At 43.3% G+C, this 18,234-nt stretch overlaps 2 protein-coding genes across 3 annotated transcripts in view; one reads left to right on the top strand and one right to left on the bottom strand.

Moving 5' to 3' along the window:
* Window positions 1-14,038, bottom strand: part of LOC148032651 (C2 and GRAM domain-containing protein At1g03370-like) — a 64,267-nt gene extending 50,229 nt beyond the window's left edge. Inside the window, exons 1-6 of one of the 2 annotated variants that reach the window (XM_087683276.1) lie at window positions 13,234-14,038; window positions 12,253-12,666; window positions 11,431-12,138; window positions 11,160-11,342; window positions 10,774-11,057; window positions 10,570-10,686 (exon numbers count right to left, since the gene is read on the bottom strand). In XM_087683276.1, the coding sequence (XP_087539402.1) occupies window positions 10,570-10,686; window positions 10,774-11,057; window positions 11,160-11,342; window positions 11,431-12,138; window positions 12,253-12,666; window positions 13,234-13,576 (2,049 nt within the window). In that variant the 5' untranslated portion in view covers window positions 13,577-14,038. Of the gene's footprint in view, window positions 1-10,569; window positions 10,687-10,773; window positions 11,058-11,159; window positions 11,343-11,430; window positions 12,667-13,233 lie in introns of both variants that reach the window. The other variant, XM_087683275.1, reaches the window with a different exon arrangement.
* Window positions 3,923-9,933, top strand: LOC148032652 (uncharacterized). The gene is made up of 3 exons (XM_087683850.1): window positions 3,923-4,233; window positions 4,282-4,651; window positions 9,805-9,933. Exons 1-3 carry the CDS (start codon window positions 3,935-3,937, stop codon window positions 9,931-9,933), a joined length of 798 nt encoding a protein of 265 aa, XP_087539976.1. The 5' UTR covers window positions 3,923-3,934.
* Window positions 14,039-18,234: the final 4,196 nt, after the last annotated feature.

Below are 18,234 nucleotides of genomic sequence, written 5' to 3'. Positions count from 1 at the left end.
TTACGAAGCGCTCTCTCTCTCTCTCTCTCTCTCTCTCTCTCTCTCTCTCTCTCTCCCCCCCCCCCCCCCCACCGAGAGGCCGCTGCACGCTTCCATTTGATCAGATATGATAAGAGGCTTGTCATCTGCTATCATTGCCCTTGCCTACTCGTCCAAGATCGTCAACAACAAGACTCTGCACAATCAGAACTCTGTGTTCGCTATGAGGAGGAATTATTGTAGCGTCGTTGCTTTTGAAAGGGTCAACGTCTTGTGTGTCCTTGTCTCAATCAATAGTAATACCTGTTGTGAGGTAGTATCCCTCTGACATGAGGCTGACCTGTCGTGAGGCAGGCACCTCTCTGGCGTGAGGTAGACCTGTCGTGAGCAGGAATGTCCCGGGAATGGGGCAGACCTGTCGTTAGCACATAGTGATGCAGAGATGTAATGAATGCATTGATGCAAGCGTACTGTATGCAGTAATGTACTGACACAAAGACATAATCAGATTGATATGACACGAATGTACTCAGAATGACATGAATGCAAACCTGGGTGAATGTATTGATGCACTGGCTTGTGGACTAGGCAATGATGCATTGACTTTGATTTTGATCATGTCTTGGAGTATGCAGTAATGCACTGACTGGGGCTGCAATTTGTATTTCTGCAGTGACTGTAAACAGTGTGAAGGCATTTGGGCTCGTAAAAGATTACTGGGCTTGCAAAAAGTTAGTGAGGGGTTAGGGAAACCCTGGAAATCTGCAGGAATCACAGAAATTGCTCTGATTTGACAGTACAAAGTACAAGCTGAGTGGCTTTGCACACAGTGTGTGAGAGATGGATAATGTAGACAAATGCAAGCATCAAACCATGGAAAATGAATATCTGGGAGACGAATCTTATCAAGAACTAACACAACCATCCATGGAAGCAATGTTCAACACCCCTTCTAGGAACACATGGTACAAGACGTATGGCTGTAGGGTCCGTGATTGGACCGTCTCCCCAACATCTGACAGGCATGGAAAGACCTCACACAGCATGAATGAAAAGAAATATAAAGAAATTCATCTCATGATTCGCTCTGAACTACGAATTATGAGACAAGAATTGGAGAAAGAAATATGAGAGCAGGTCAAAGCCGAACTGATAGTAAAACAGAGGGCAGAAATGCAAGACACGCAGATAAAGATTAAGAATGATTTACAGGCACAAATGCTATCCGAAATGCACACGCTGAAAACTGAAATGCTGAAAGTGGTAGATGCCTACAAATCTGAAATCTTAGAATTGGGGGAATAATTGAATACATTTAAGAAAAAAGAAATGAACGTGCAAGAAGAACTACAAAAAGAGAAAGAGGCTTTGAAGGCATGTGAAGGGGAGGTTCACTCATGGGTAGAAGTGGCAAAGACAACACAGAAGCAAATAGAAGAAGCCAGCCAATGGATTGAGGTAGTAAAAAAGAATAAGGGAACATCAATGAACAAGACTGAAGTAATGAATGATACCTTGGAAGAAGTGGCTAGGAGACGGCGGGCTAGGGTTTTACATGTATGGGTAGTAGGATGGGAGGAGAAGAGCAGCCCACAGGAAGATGCTAAGACACTTGTTGACAAAATTGGGGCTTCAGATGTACCTATTGTCAATGCTTGGAGAGTGGGGAAAGAGGACTCTAAGTCCAAGGCTCTAATTCTTCGCTTTGGGGACATAGAGAAAAAAAAAGCCTTCCTCTCCAAGAGGAGAGCCCTCAAGGGCGAGAATTTTTATTTGGATGAGGACCTTACCCCAACACAAATAGCGCACCGCAGAGAACACATGCCCAAGGTATTGGAGGCTCACAAAGAGGGAAAGTGGGCTGTTTATAGGGATAGACGAGTCATTATCACTCACAAAAAGACTTCATGACAGTACGAGGCCTATGAGACACTTCGGATATCAATATGGAATTGTAATGGAGCCCTACACTTGGATGCTAGTTACTTTGAAGATAGCTTCCGAAACATAGATATAGCAATGTACACAAAAACACACCAATGTAAAGGTAGCCGACTACCGGACGTGCAGGGATACAAATGGGAAAGTGCATTTCGTCCAGCAACTAAAAAACCAAGAAGCACTAGGGGTTCTGGAGGTGTGGCCATACTATACCGGGAAGACCTCAAAGGGATAGTGCAAGTAATGAAAAGAGATGATGATGCACGATATGTATGGATTAGGATACATGCAGGAAGACCACAGGATATATTCATCGCAATATGCTACTTTCCTCCTGCAAAATCTACCTATGCCACACGAGACGGATCTCCCTTTGATGTACTTTATGAGGATATCATGAGATATGCTAGCATTGGGGACATATTATTAGTAGGAGATTTCAATGCACACACTAGAGATAGACGGAGTGACTTTATATGCATTATAATGCCATGTTCAAAGAGATCGCCATAGATGAAATAGGCCTACGCAAGAGAGCCCACGATAAAGAAGTGAGTACCTATGGGACACACCTATTGACTTTGGGAAGTGCACATAGACTAGCCATCTTTAATGGTCTGCCACAATGGCCAAGATCTGACAATTTGACATGTTGGAATCACAAAGGAGGGGCAAATACTGTGGACTACTTAATAGGCTCACCAACATTGATACTACACATCCAAAACTTTAAGATATCTAAGAGACCAATTGGCATGGATCAGCCATGTATACATTCCCAATCACCTTGCCCCGATGTAGACCCACACGATCTACTGCTCCCCAAAATAGCTGGTATGATGATGAGTGTAGAGTCACCCAAGCTCGCTTACAAAGAGAAGTGGAGCTAGGCACTCAGACACGTCACCAAGCAAAGGCATTCTTCAAATGCCTTGTGCGGAAGAAGAAACGAGACTACTTAGCGAAAGCAGAAGCAGAGATATATCAACTATTTTTGGGGCGGGATAGCAAGAGCGCATGGAAGATGTTTCATGAAAGACAGCCCCCCATACAGATTACATCACCAGATGCTTGGCTTGACTATGGGAGACAGCTATATGACCTGCCAGGACAGCCACCTATGCAGCCCCCACAAGCTTGTAGACCAACACAGTGGTCTTTCTTCACATGGAAAACGGTTAGGGATGCAATTTATAGATTACAAAATGGGAGGGCACAGGATGAGGATGGACTAGTAGCAAAACATTTCTCACATGCTTGTGACATATTAGCACCCATATTAGCACATATGTTCAATAGAGCAGCATGTGAAGGTTTCCCTATGAGTTGGTCAGACAATACTATAATTCTGCTATTCAAAAGTAGTGATCCCCTGATTCCTAGCAACTACAAGACTATCATGATCGGTCATACTTTGGCCAAGATATATGGATCTATATTGGAGCATGAACTCAATGAGTGGGCTGAAATGCAAGGCAAGAGAGCACAAGGACAAGCAGGTTTCAAATGAGGATATACCACGCTAGACCATATTCTCATACTTAGAGCCATTATTGAGGAGGGTCGAGCCCGAGACAAGAGAATCTGTTGTTGCTTTGTAGACTTTCGCAAAGCTTTTGATACAATGCCTCATACACACATCATGCAGAGATTGTAGGACATTGGAGTACCAGAGGGTATACGATGGGGTGTCTATGCATTATATGAGGCAGTGACAGGTCATGTACGAGCACCTGGGGGGCTCTCAGAGAGGATTGACAATACCATAGGAGTGAAACAAGGATGTCCACTTTCACCCACATTGTTTGGTCTATACATAGATGAAGTGTCTGATTACATAGACCGAGGAGGAGCTGGAGCCAACCTGGCAAGTGTGCTGATACCGATATTACTGTATGTAGATGATATTGTTCTCATTTCAGATTCACCAGAGGGATTGCAATGCCATCTAGATGTTTTGCACATCTCCTGTAGAGATAAAGACCTCAGAGTGAACCTTGGGAAGACCAAAACCATGGTTTTCAATACTTCAGCAGCATGGGTGACTAGATCTATGTACCAGTTCACATTTGGGGGAGACATACTGGAGCATGTGAGGGAATATGTCTATTTGGGAGTCACCTTCTTTGGCCCACGTTTTTCGTTGAGAGGGGAATCAGAGGCACGTCTAGCACGTGGATACGCAGCACTAGGGGCTCTCGAGAGTCGATGTGCTCACATACAATTCCAGGAGCCCCGCACCAAGCTCTGGTTGTTTGACACCCTAGTCACACCTACATTACTATATGGAGCAGAGGTATGGAGTTGCAACTTGTACCACAGGCGTCTTAGCCCACTCGCTAATCAGATTGGAGTAGAGAGGGATTATTATGATGATTGGGATAGCATGGAAAGTCCATTGATCATGATGATAGCACGCATGATTAGGAGTAAGCCCTCCACCCCACATCCCATTGTCAGAGCAGAGCTAGGGGCAACACCTATAGTTACGGAGGCACTCTTCAGGGCAGTGACCTTTTGGCACAGACTATGGGAACTTCCACACCATAGATACTCTAGATTGGCACTAACCTCATCTAGACAACTAGCAGCAGGAGGCGAGAAGAACTGTTGGTTTTCACAGATGGCTATTTGGATGAACCTACATGGTTTGGATATTGACCTTCTTCCACCTTTGGATTATAGCCTTGACTGCCCTACACTTTCTCTCAGCCGATCAGAGCTGAACCATGTGATCAGAGCTAATATCTTGAGGATTGAGACAGCAAGGACATGGATCCATCCACCACTCCCTCAAGGATCGAGGATGGAGTTCTACACGAGCCATTTCTTGTCTCTCTCTGATGATGGTTTCACTATTCAGCCAGCATATATGGACACCCATCTCTCCCATAACGTACGGGTTGCTATCGGACAGATTTGCACCTCCTCACATAGGCTTCAGATGTAGACATGTAGACGGACAAATACCCTAGTAGAGGATAGGACTTGCTAGCTTTGTGGTCGAGAGCCTAAGACGAAGGAGTACTACATATGCAAATGCATGGTATACTATGACATACGAGGTCGGTACTATTACCTCTTTCGTGATGGATTTGGACCCCTTCGTTGCGTCATGGAGTACGAGGACCAGAGATGCCTAAGTCTTTTCCTCCTAGATCTCAAGAGGTGCCGAACTGCACTACTACGAGACAGGAGGCCAACTCATCTAGAGGGACGACACACATAGAGAGCAGTGACAAACTTCTACAAAGCCAACCCTACTGACACTACTAGCCTAGCAAAGACAGAGCCACCCCACCAGACACCTTACAGGTCAAGCCATGGAGTCACATTGTATAGAGTCATTTCCCTTCGTCGAGCACAACCACCCCGTCTACTAGGACCACGTCCGAGGAGGCCACACCACAGTCAGATTAGAGCCATTATCACGAGACATCGAAGACTCACCACCACGCATATCAGTGAAGCAGCTAGGGATTGCATCATAGCTGAGATCATGTGCAGATCTTGAGATCAGCTACAGCCCATAGTCTCCACCACACTTTTGTACATGGTTCTATCAGATCCGGCTCTCCTTTCCTTTCCTTTCCTTTTCTATCGATGAAACAACACTACACATGGTTCAACCCTAGTATAGTCCCATCATATAGTTATTCTCATAGGCCACATTGGCCTTATGTAGACCTTAATATATCTTTCTTTCTTTCTTTCTAGAGATCTCAGCCAAATTCAATCCTAAAAGGGTGCAATCAAAGAAATTTTGTTGCTAAACCCTAATTTAGAGTAAAATTTAGGGTTTACCAACCACCCTTCTATTGAGAAACCTATTCGTTAAGTTCATTTCATTACCTTAATTCCTATTTTGGTTTCCATTTACAGCTCCAAAAAGACCTTTGTATCATTAGTTAGTGGCCCACCACCACCCAAGAGAGCCAGGGCACCACACTACACTTCAGTGGGTGCCACCTAGGAAAGTTGGGGCACCACCCGAGAGAGTTCAATACTCATGTGCCTAAAAAAATAGGGTATGGGCATTCATCCATTATTCACTCCACTCCACACTTACTCTCTCATTCATTCTTCATCGTTCCCTCATCACACCTTTAGCCTTAGCCCTCTTACCATTGTTGTCCACATCCCTACCTTGGTGGATATCTCAGTTCTGTTAGCAATCATGTTTGTCATGCCTTGTCATCTCCTGCTTGTGAGTCCTAGTCTGAGTCAAATGAGGACTTTTGGAGCTTTGCCAGGTCTATCATGTGTTTTGATGGAGGAGGCTACTCATTCTAGAGTGGCTATCTAGGTGCATTTCTTTGGTTTGTCGGGTTCCAATGCGTTTTCCATGGGCAATTTCTGCATTTCCCAAGCTGTCCACACCTACTCGACATTGTCCTTGCCAGTCGGATTTTTTGGTGGCCATCTGGCATTTTCTCGACCAACATTTATGGTATTTCCAAATTTTAGTAGGCCAATTTAGGGGTTTTGTGGCTATTTATAGCATTGCCCACTTGGCAATCATGCATATCATCATCTTCCTTCTTCCTTGGTAAGTGCACACTCTGACTCCATCATCTTCGTCCATCTCCGGTGTTGCTGTCATCATCAACCTGATCTGGTGCCCTCACTAGTGCTGTGGGCTGCATGCAAGGACTAATCAGACCATCATCATTGTATCAATATTCTTCTTCAGTCAATGCAGTATTCTTCCCTCATTTTCTACTTCCTCTGTGTGTGTGTGTGTGTGTGTGTGTGTGTGTGTGTGTGTGTGTGTCTCATCGCCTAAGTGAGGACATAGTCTGGAGATTTCTTGCAGAAGAGCAAGTTTTCATCGTGGAGGAGCAGCCCAATTTTCCAAAACACAAATTTTCAGCCTATGTTTACTGCGTTTATAGCCCGAATAGGTGGTCCACTGCCCATTTCTTTCCCCCGGCAGCCAAAGAATAGTCTTTAGAGACCAAGCAGCAGCTTTCCGGCATCAGCCAGCTCCAGCTTTTGCGTTTTGCTCAAAACGAAAATTTGAGTTTTTGCAACTACTTCCTGGTCCAAGCGACAATATTTTGTTGTAGGCAAGCAACAACTTTTTGTGCATGTGACAGCCTCCTAGTAGCGGCAGGTAACAATTGTTTCTTTGTCAAACGCAACTTTCTAGGAGATTGTAGATTCGAATATGTCTTTATCACCAGTTCTTTGCTAACTCAGAGGATGAGGTCTCTATTCCTTTCTTTGAGAGATGTAAAGATTTTCATGCAAGTTCACACAACGAACGGAAGCCTCTAGATCCCGATCTTTCTGCTTTATGAGCTTACAAGATTTTTGTCCTAGTGCATGTGCGTACATTGCAGAAAGGAGCGGAGGTGTGGATAAAGCTTGCTTCTTTGTACCATCAAAAGACATTTGCCCATTGGATTACTCTCAAGAAGAAATAACGAATGTTCACTGTTGATGATTCTCCTTCCACAAAGGATCATATTGACAGGCTGGAGAACATGAGGGATGAGCTTGCGTCCCCTGGTAGCAAGATGATCTCTTCTGAGGATACGGCTATGATTTTTTTAACTAAGCTGCCATCTCCCCGGTTTGATGTCTTCTACACTAGCCTTCTTACATCGAGGACCCATGAGAATCTTCTATGGGAGGATCTTGCCCCGCTTGTTTTGGAGTATGCCGAGCACGCCAAAGAGGTAGCTAGTGGATCCACCTCCACCAAAGCTTTTATTGTAGGTTCAAGAGAGGGGAAGTAGAAGAAAGGGAAGTCAAAGGCTTAAAGACAGGAGAGTTCTTCGGGACTTGACTCTGACTCGCAGAAGCCTAAATGCCCATACTGTGGGAGGGGGGACACATCTAGAGGAGAAATGTTGAAAGAAGTACCCTCACCTTCGTCCAAGAGCGAAGGACAGAGCAGACACATTCAAGCCTTCTACCTCTACTCCAGCGGTTACCCATGAGTCAATGTTCCTTTATATTGTTGACTTGGAGGAGCCTTCTTCAATGGTTGCCTCATCTTTTGAGAGCCCTTGGCTAGATGATAGTGGAGCTTCTAGTCATATGACTCCATGAAGTGATTTGTTGCAAGATCTATGCCCTTTTGAGGGTTCGGTCACTATTGGTGACATTGTTTCGATGCCTATTTGTGGTGTTGGCACTCTGCCTTTCTTTCTCGACCGCGTGTCGAGCTCCCTTTTAGGCCCTTTATGTTCCGAACTTGGGCTTTCCACTCCTCTTAGTTTATGGTCTTACTAGGCTTGGTACCCAAATTGTCGTCACCTAGCAGGAATTTGACCACTAGAGGAATCCTTGATTCAGGTCGGTCCTAAGTGGGAACGGCCGGAATACTTCCGCTACGTGGCAGACTGGGGAAGACCTAGATCGCAAACCCCGTAACATTCCATGGGAGTGCCGGGCGGAGCTTTCTAGACTCTCTTCCCAATGGGTTGCTAAGACGTGTCCTGAAAGGGAACAGGTGGACACGTTACATCTGTGCATGCACTGATTAGTCCATCATCATTGTATCAACATTCTTCTTCAGTCAATGCGGTATTCTTCCCTCATCTTCTGCTTCCTCTCTCTCTCTCTCTCTCTCTCTCTCTCTCTCTCTCTGTGCTTCTCTCTACGTTCGTATCTCTCTTCCATTGCGCACTCTCACAAGTTCTTGGTGCCATCCAACTAATCATGACACCTTCTCAAGGTCTTTTTCACATTGCCATCAGCTTCAGACACTCCAGATTGCTGTGTTTTGAGTCCACACAGCCTAGCAATCTGTTCTTCATCATCTTCATTGCTGCGTTTGCTGGATTCACTCCTCCTTGAACTGGTAAAGCAAATCATCTTCATCATTACTGTGTGTTTCCAGCTCCTGCTGTCACCCCAGCACCCAAGCAGCAGTTCCCAGCCATCAGCCACTTTATGGAGGCTGTGTTTGCAGCAGTTTCAGGCCATATATGGCAGGTTACACCCTCTCTAGCAGCCCTACATCAGATACATGCGTTTTTGTTTTTTCTTCACTCCTGAAGGGCTGCCCAGTAGTCGCCTGTCTGCAACCACTTACACAGAGAGATCTTCATCAGATATTCTTGCATTTTCTTCTCCAGCTGGCTGCCCAGCAATCGCATTTGAGGTGGAGATTTGTCCCTGCATTTGTCATTTGGCAGCCTGTTTGTCATTTCTAGGCAGGCATTTATTGCCGAAGGTAGGAAACATTTTACCAGGCATGATAGCATTTTTTTAGTGCATTATATTTGTCAATTTTAGGCCCTGATCATTGCTGGTCCAACCTGCACGGCAAATTCAACTATTCATAGCTGCCTGCCCTCTCCACTAATCAGTCATTCAATCATTTCACTATTCAATGCCAGCCGTCATCATCTTCATCTCCTACCTCCATCTGGGATCCTCACTAATGCTCCCAGCTGTGTGTAGGGGCTAACTGAGACAAGCCTTCCATCATTCAGATTTTTGTCAGTTTGGTCCTTTAGATCACGACATTCCCTTTGTCATCTTCTTCTCTTTCACTCCTTGTTTCAAAGGAGGGTTCCCTAGCTCACCCATTCCCGGTTCGACATCCCTGGAGTGATCTGTTCAAGGCCTCACCAATATCATTGGCGTAATGTGGCTTCCCGTTGGATAGACTTTCATCTAGAGTGGGGGTATTACTCCTTGGCTAGCATTCTTCATCGAAAAACTTCACTGGAAATGGCACTCCTCCTATCACCCTTGGATCCATTCCATCTCCTTTGGCCTTATGCCACATCTAGGATTTGAGGAGTGTTAGTAGTCGTGTATCTTATATGGTTATCTCTTGCCTATGAGCCTCACCTCAATCTCAGTCAAACAAGGAATTAGGAGCTCTGACAGTGTATTTGTCTATCGGTTTATTTGTCCCAGACATTTTCGATGGAGATTTTGACATATGTCCATACATTTGCCACCTGGCAGCCTGTTCCTCTCGTTTCCTGGCAAACACTTATTGCCAGAGGTGAGATGCATTTTATTGGACATGGAAGCAGTTTTTAGCACATTGCATCTGTCGGTTTTAGGTATTTATGCTGGTCCAACCTGTATTTATACTGGTTCAATTGTGTTTCCAATGTCTAAAAAGCATTATTTATATCTTATTGCACTTGAGAAATAAGACATGCCCTTTTGGACTATTCACCTATGTGGCTCCCAAGTATACTTATCTCATGTTAGTGAAGCTTTTTTGGAGCATAGAGTGCCTTCTGCACCTTGAACATATTGCTTCCCACCAGAAAAGGATATCTTCATGTCCATTGGTGTATTTTCAACAACTTGAAAATTTACCAATGCTACCACACATCATTTTGGAAGAACTTTAAAGGGAAAACAGAGGTTTGGACACCTGAGAAATAAAACCTTTCTACACACAATAATCTGCTTGCCTAAAGAAGTTTTTATCAAGACAATATCAAAACATCATATCTGCATAATGATCTAAAACAAAAGATCTAGTAAAAATAAAAGAGTACGCTTCATATCTGCTTACATCCAAATTTTAAAGTAAACGCAAACCAATACTGGCTTTACACATTTAATGGGACTTTGAACAGTTAAGACTCCTCGCCAATGTTCAGCAGACTTGGATACATAAATGTGAGGAAAGTAATAAACCAGAAGTGCATAGAAGAGTACCTGCAACAGAAACTTCCGCTTCAAGGAACAAGAAAAATCATTCACCAAAAACTCCTCAGAAGGCAGTGAAAACAGCTTTTGGAAAGAGGTGTTCTTCACTAGAGAGCGTCTTGAAATCTAGAAAAGCTAAAAGAAGATGCGGTTAGTATAATAACGTGTTTTTCTTTTTAACCACACAAATCTGTCTTTAACAATTTCCCTCACCTTTCTTCCAACCTCTTTCTCCACTTTAGCAATGTACTGAGCTGACTTATCTGCTTGCTCTGTGTTGCTCAGCACAATGCGAAGATGAACTTTTGCACCAGATGCGCGAGCATTTTTCCCTTCCAGGGACACCCATAGGTCAGATAATTCATCTTGCGTTTGCTTCAAAAAGTTTATCTCGGCATGCCCAAGCGACTCTGCTTCGGTGAATGGACCCTCAAAGTCAAAGATTTCAACATTCATAGTTGATGGCGCCTCTTCCGTTGCATCAAACTCAAATCTCTCTAGGATAACAACAGAAGACAGGTAGCCATCAGAAACAAGATGATCTTGAAGTGGTGGCGAATGTAGCTGATTCAACAGCATAAAACTGCTAAGAAACTAACCTTCCCAAATTGGGTTTGATGTCTGCAGCTTGACAGAACTTGTTCGGGCTTTTCCACCACATGTAAAAACAGTGTAGGGATCTGGCTGTCCAGCCTCACTTGAAGCAGGTAAATTATGTCCTGAAACAAGTGTCACACATAGCAACCAACCATTGCCTTTTGCCTTTACCCCATGGTCAGATCCTGCTTGGAAAATGCAACCAGTAATAAGCTGGATGTGCTTTAAAAATTATGATGCCTGCACTAAACAAACACAAAATGACATCCTTACCTCTATAGAGTCTAGCCCGGAGAAACTTTCTTGCTTTTTGAAATATGTGTTCCAATTGAATCCCCAGGATAGCTGATGCGGCAAATTCGCAAAGTGTATCTGGAAAATCCAGCTTCCAAAACTCAAGGCCACTTTTTGGGCATGACCTCGACAAAAATATATGCAATAGGAATACAATCAAGAATAGAAGAGATATGCACACTCTGAGATTTAAAAAATACTCCTTAGCCAATTGCCAGTCACTTTTTGGACTGAGTGTATCTATGTCAGAGTCTTCACGATGAAGGGGCCCTGGCTTTTCTGTACCCCCATGGAGAGGAGTTGCATACTTTTCCAGAACCTCTGCAAATTGTTTGTAGTTATCCTGCAAACCTTGACGAGCTCCATTTTCTATGAAACCCTTCATCATAGTGTGGCTCAAAAAATGCACCCTCCATGATACACGCAAAAGGGATGTTTTCTGTCCAGTAAGTGAGTCAGGTGCTGTGAATATGCAATATTGCAGATCCACACGAAAGTAGTTTCCATAGGGCACATCTGGAGTACTTGCAGAGACAGTAACAACAAATCCTTTGTCATCTGCTCTTAGATAAACCTGATCTTCTGTAGCCTTCACAGCTTTTACCAACTTTGATGCAGCTTTGACATATGTTACAACACGCCTAGGCAGCTCTGCATCTGCTCTTTTCCATGGTCCTTCTGTCAAATCTGTTGTCCTTTGGAAATCAGCAAGGTCTTTTAAAAACTGAGATCCTGGCTTGAACAGAATGCCATTCAGTATCTTAGCGTTCACAGTGTACTTATTGTTAAGCAGAATGCCACCTTCAAAAGGAGGAGGCAGATCCTCGAGTGATGACGGAATGGATATGCCATCATCATCAAAGAAGGCAGGTGAAACTGAACTCTCATCTTCTCCAGAACTGTCACTGTCCTCAAAGCTCGAGAACTCCACCACTTCCTCTGACTCTTTCTTGTCCGTTTTTCCCAGGGATAAAGAGTATATATTAGACGCCAATTCAGAAATGCGTTGAAGGACAGATGGAGTGCTACTGTTGGACTCCCCATTTCTAGGATGATCAGCAGCTTCAGCCGATGGAATGGAATCCGAAGAGCTTACTCGAGAAATAGAAGAGCGATCAGGTGTGCTAGTGATAGAAGAGTCATCCGATGGATAGACTTGAGTATTCCTAAAAATTGATGTTCTTCCAGCCAATGAGAGACCCATACGCAGTTCTCCTGCCATAATCAAAGCGAGAGAAGTCCACCTGAATTAGTCGAAACTCCACAAATTGAACAGAAACTAGGCGGTTTCTTGTCGTAGAGAAAAACTGTTCAAGTATTTCAAGAGAGGGGGTAATAGGTCGTCTTCTGCGACTAGCGGAGAGACTGCACTTTGTGGAATTGGTAAAATGTGATACTGAAACGGCAACCGGCTTGGCAATGGAGGTAAAAATCACGGTGCAAAATACGGTGCAAAAGCAAAAGCGAGGTGAATTGAGAGATCCTAACCAAAATGCTGAAAGAAGCAAGCAAATATTGTTAAATGTTTGAGCTTGCGAAAGGCTTCGATGTTCGAAAGAACGTTTGGTGCGAAAGACTGCACTTCATGGAATTGGCAAAGTGTGATGCTGAAATGGCAGCCGGCCTGCCGAGGACAGTAAAAATAACGACGGCAAACGTGAAGGGAAAAGCGGGCTGAATTGAGAGATCCTAGCCAGAATGCTGAAAGAAGCAAATACTGTTGCATGTTTGAGCTTGCGAAAGGCTTCAAAAAGAACGTTTGTTGAGAGCACATAGCCTTACCCGTGACGGGAGTCTTGGATTTTTTGCTGCGTTTCTGAAGGGGGAACCAGGAGGAAGAGATGGTCTGTCGGTCGGCGCCGAGGACGCGGTCGACAGGCAAGCGGAGGCAGCCGAGGAAGTGATCGGTGAAGCGATCCTGGTTCCAGACGGAGACATGGAGCTCGGCGCGGAGGTCGTCGACGTTGAGGACGAAGTCCTCGAACCAGCAAGGGTCCGGGGTGTCCACCTGCGAGACGGAGCTCTTGCATTTGGTGCTGCCGAGCTTGAGGCGGACGTAGGCGAAGCACGGGCGATCGGGCGGCCGGAGGGAGCGAGCCTCGAGGAGCTGGACATGGAGCTTCATTCTTTGGACGGATGGATGGATTGTTAATTATGACGCCAGGGTATTGAAACGGGGATGGATGGATTGTGCCGTGCGGTGCAAGGGAAGGGACGGAGGGTTTTTGGTTCCGGCAGGGGGGTGGACGGAGGGCTTCGACGGACGGCAAAAAATGAACGAGTCAAGTCTCTCTTTCTCTCTCTCTCTCTCTCTCTCTCTCTTTTCTGCCGCTGCTCGTCTCCTCTCACACACACTCTAGGCGGCGGCGGTCAACCGTAACGATGGCTTTCCGCGGAATTTGTTCTCTCCGATCTCTTCTTCTGAGTTCTCACATCTGGATTCCGGCGGCACATCGTGGCAGAGTCACGACCGGGCCCGCCTCCACCTGGCTCTCCTCTACGTGGCCTTCCACCGCCACGTGCCCGCTTGCGTGGCTCGCCCTCGCCTCCCCTACCTACCTACATGACGGCCTGTGCCACTCCCACAGCTTCGTTCCCAACTTCTGATTCTCACTCATTCTCGTCCTTTCTATGAATCAATGAATAGATGCTTCCTTGGGGCCGATTCACATGCTCCCCTTCCTGACTTCTTTCCGGATGTTTCGCTCCTTTGCATGCCCTACACCTCCCAGTGTTGGCCTCAAAGTCTCATGAGTATTACCAACAACTAGCCCCAACTCCTTTCCAAATGCTTTCACTCCTTCCAATGCCCTCTGTGTTAGCCTCAAAGACTCACAAGTATTATCCAACTAACCTCGATTCCTTTCTAGTTGCTTTCGCTCCTTCCCATGCCCCTACTAGGCCTCCCAATGTTAGCCTCATAGACTCCTGCATATTGGTAGCTAAGCTCGGCTCCTCTTAAAATGCTTTCACTCTTTTCACATGTCCTATTAGGCCTTTAAATGTTGGCTACAAAGGCTTGTGAGTATAGCCAACTAACCTCATTCCTTAATGATAAACAATTGTGTTGTCACCATTATCTTCATTATATGCTATCTAACATATGCATCATCCCTTCCTTCCATAAGAACCTTATAATTACAACTCAAAGCATACAACTGACAATGTCGTTGCAAATAAATGAGCTCACTATATATTATGCTTTAAGGATACAAGGGAGTCGCATTTAGCTATGGGAGAAGAATACAACATACAACTCACAATGTAGTTGTTGATTGAGATCGAGATCTGTATAGCAACATCATGGAGACATCTCTCTCTCTCTCTCTCTCTTGCAAAGCATCTCACATTATATGATAGGGAGGTAATAATTGAGCAATATAGATGTCTTACCTTTGTTGGAATTTTGTTGCCATTCCTTTCTATTTAGGCATATAATGACTTGCATTTAAAAAATTATTTGATTTCATAACTCTTGCTTTGTTGCTCATTTAAAGCTATTAGATCCATTCATAATGACCCCATGTATATTGTCTTATAATGTATGAGGTGGTTTTTGGCAATGGGGATTTCTTAGGATTAATAAAGCATGTCATGGTAATGAGACTGCACTTGAACTTTTTGTCACATAATGTTTTTGAAGTATTAACAATTAGCCATTTTTGTCAACTCCAATGCATTGTAAATTGTCTTTTAGTTGCATTGGCTTAGAGAAATTGCAAAGGGTTTTCATAATGTGAACTATAATAAGAGAATGGAATATCACATAAACTACTGATAGGTGGGGCCATTTCATGGTAGGCTACAATATCCCAAAGGCACTTATAATGGCTTCTTAAGGCTTTGTATGTAGCCCTAAAAATAGAGTCCTTCTTGCCAATGCCTTGAAGAGCTATAAGAACATCACCTTTACATTACTAGATATCAATAGAGGAACTGAAGGGAATTCTAATGAAAACTTTGTTATTTCTAAATGCCATATAGACCTAATAGTTGTTGAGCTAAGGACATTCCACAATTTTAAAGAGGCTTCGTTTAGATCACTTAGATCTCCAAACAAAATTGTCTTAACGTTGGCCTTTCCATGAAAACTACCAGAATGCATCTACCTCCTCATGGAAGTCCATAAGCTTTTCACCTCATGATATTCCCAAAGGAGATGTTGAATTGACTCCTCACTCCTTTTACATAAAATACATAGTGGGAACACCCTTTTAAAGTAGCTCACCCTTCCCCTTGTGGGGAATTTGTCCAATATTCTATTTCCATAAGACAAGATTTAATTTCCTAGAGGGAGTACTTTTCAAAATTGAATGGGGATAGAGCCCCTTCAAAGGCCTCACCAAAAAATTGTGCTATCTTAAAGAAAGGGGTGTTACTTTTGCCATCTAGACTACCAAACCAAGTGTGGCTTCTGTCACCTTGTTCTTTTGATAGTTGACTATCACCAATGCTACTATTGAGTCAAGAATATTTATTATGACTGCACTTTTGAGCAAGGTGTCGAGAACCATTGGAGATCTATCCAATAACATGCATGCAACTAACAATGTGACATCTAATATGTCAAAATCTTAGCCCATGGTTAACTCTCATGAGCTTTGCTAATGAAGGGAAATATATGTCAAAATCTTAGCCCATGGTTAACTCTCATGAGCTTTGCTAATGAAGGGAAATAACATCCTACTTGCTTTGTTTTTTAAAAACTCCATGCCATGGCCACCTTTGTTCTCTTGAAAAGTTACAACCCCCCATGTACTTGCATGCCATTGTTGCCCATTACCATAAGACAACTTGCTACTTAGTGTTAGGCATGATCCCTAATTCACTTGTACCTTTCTTCCTCTGCAATGCTACTTTCATACACTTTAATACAAAGAATAGACCCATAGATAGCAATGTCCAAAAGGCACTTCATGAAAATGATATTTCTCATAACCAATGGCCATTTCAACTGGTGGTGGAGTCATATGCTTCAAACTACCACTTGGATTAAACTCACACATTCACCTATCTTACCTTTCATCTCCTTTCAATCTTCTGCATGATCCTATTTTTCTCAACATCGACAATGGGTCCTATCCACTTAACCATACCCTTGCTCCATTTATGACATTCAATAAGGAGGAACCATAAGCACTATCATCTATACATGTATTAGCCTTTGTGTGCATGTGTACTCACATAGTATTTGTTCTACAACCTATATGAGTCATCAAGTGTGGGGCATGCATGTGGAGTCTCCCATTCCAAAAACATATGTCTTGTGCACAAGAAGATCTTGCACTCCCTTAGGAAGTGACTGCACATAATATTTTAATTGCAAGGATCAAAGCTTATGAAAATCCATAGTTCATTATCTTTACTTCCAAAACCAAGTTTTTCATCCTTCTACACCATGCAATTCCTTTCTTCTAACACTTAAAACTCATATCCATTATGAAAAGACTCATCATTAACCAATCAAGTGTGTTGACATCATCTTACTAAGGCTTATCATCTTTGCCAAAGGTTATCATCCACCCCTACCTAAACTTTCATCTAGTAAAAAGAGCCAAACACATTCCTCAACTTCAACAACATGAACTACTTGACCACAACATGAACCACCCCCAAAATTCACTACTCAAGTCTCAAGTTTCCACTTGTATAGTGTGTGCTATGATACATTACCTTCAACAAGCGCTAAAGGACTAGCATTCATTTAGGGGGTGTAAATATCAACCAATCGTGGAAACTACTAAAAGTAACAATTGTTAGTAGATAATAATTACCAAAAAACAATTGATGAAGTCCAAAATTATAAAGGAAGTTGGCAAATGTACCATAAGTTAATAAAGGCACCAATTTCACAAGCCTCCACAAATAGCAACTATAGAATATAGTGGTGGTTAAAAATCGTTAGTGATAATTAGCACTAGAAATAATAAGAGGAGATCAAGGTGGGAGTCAAAAAAGTAGAAACCAATTTTCAAAGATATCTAATCCCTTGCCATCTCTTTAATCACTTCTATTTCAATTTTAATCCCATGACTAGTCCACAACATTTTAGAGTTAGATTCTAATATATTCAAAGCATCTTGTGAATGTTTATTGTAAAATTCAAGAGGCAGGCCTACTCTCGTGCAAATAATATAGACTTTCAAGTAAAACTAAGATGCCCAAGAAGCCTATGCACACTAACATATCTCATAAGCTAAATAAAAGAATCCCATATATGCATTTTCAAATCCCGTCATTGAAAGTGGATGAGAGAGGATCATAAGGGTCGAGAATGACAAAGTAAAAAGGTGTGTAAAATTGAGCAGAGTGCTCATTCTTATATGTGTAAAATCGAGAGCTCTTGGTTCCTTCTTTGTTCCTTTTTTCTTCCGCAATAGCTAAAGCTTGAGTGAGAGAGAGAGAGAGAGAGAGAGAGAGAGAGAGAGAGAGAGAGAGAGAGAGAGAGAGAGAGAGAGAGAGAGAGAGAGAGAGAGAGAGAGAGAGAGAGAGAGAGAGAGAGAGAGAGAGAGAGAGAAAGAGAGAGAGTATAGGAGGAGATTCCCTTCTCCATTCTTGCTTCCATACTTCAACTTCTTTGCTTTTGGTGTTCTTGGAGTAGATGGGGGTAGATAGATTGGAGTGGTAGCTTGAAGAATATCAAGCGAGCATCACTTGGATCATGAGACCATCAGCTCAATAGATCAAATTACAACAAGAGAGGTAGAATACAATGAGCTTACAACACCCATTCTTGAATCTTCTTTTGCTTTATTACATTCATGGGTCTAAGTGGAGAGCATG

This window comes from Lygodium microphyllum, chromosome 8 (assembly GCF_053477565.2).
Source record: "Lygodium microphyllum isolate KBCC chromosome 8, Lygodium_microphyllum_v1.1.10, whole genome shotgun sequence".
In the NCBI taxonomy this organism is placed as follows: domain Eukaryota; kingdom Viridiplantae; phylum Streptophyta; class Polypodiopsida; order Schizaeales; family Lygodiaceae; genus Lygodium; species Lygodium microphyllum.
The sequence above is the reverse complement of the archived record's forward strand: the minus strand, read 5'-3'. Positions and strand labels throughout refer to the sequence as shown.

Excerpts from the sequence above, each read along its gene's own strand:
- LOC148032652 (XM_087683850.1), top strand. The coding sequence starts at position 3,935 with ATGGTTTTCAATACTTCAGCAGCATGGGTGACTAGATCTATGTACCAG. Across the intron at positions 4,234-4,281 it reads GAGGTATGGAGTTGCAACTT|GGATTATTATGATGATTGGG; the intron begins GTACCACAGGCG and ends TGGAGTAGAGAG. Across the intron at positions 4,652-9,804 it reads GCCGATCAGAGCTGAACCAT|ACATTTTCGATGGAGATTTT; the intron begins GTGATCAGAGCT and ends TATTTGTCCCAG.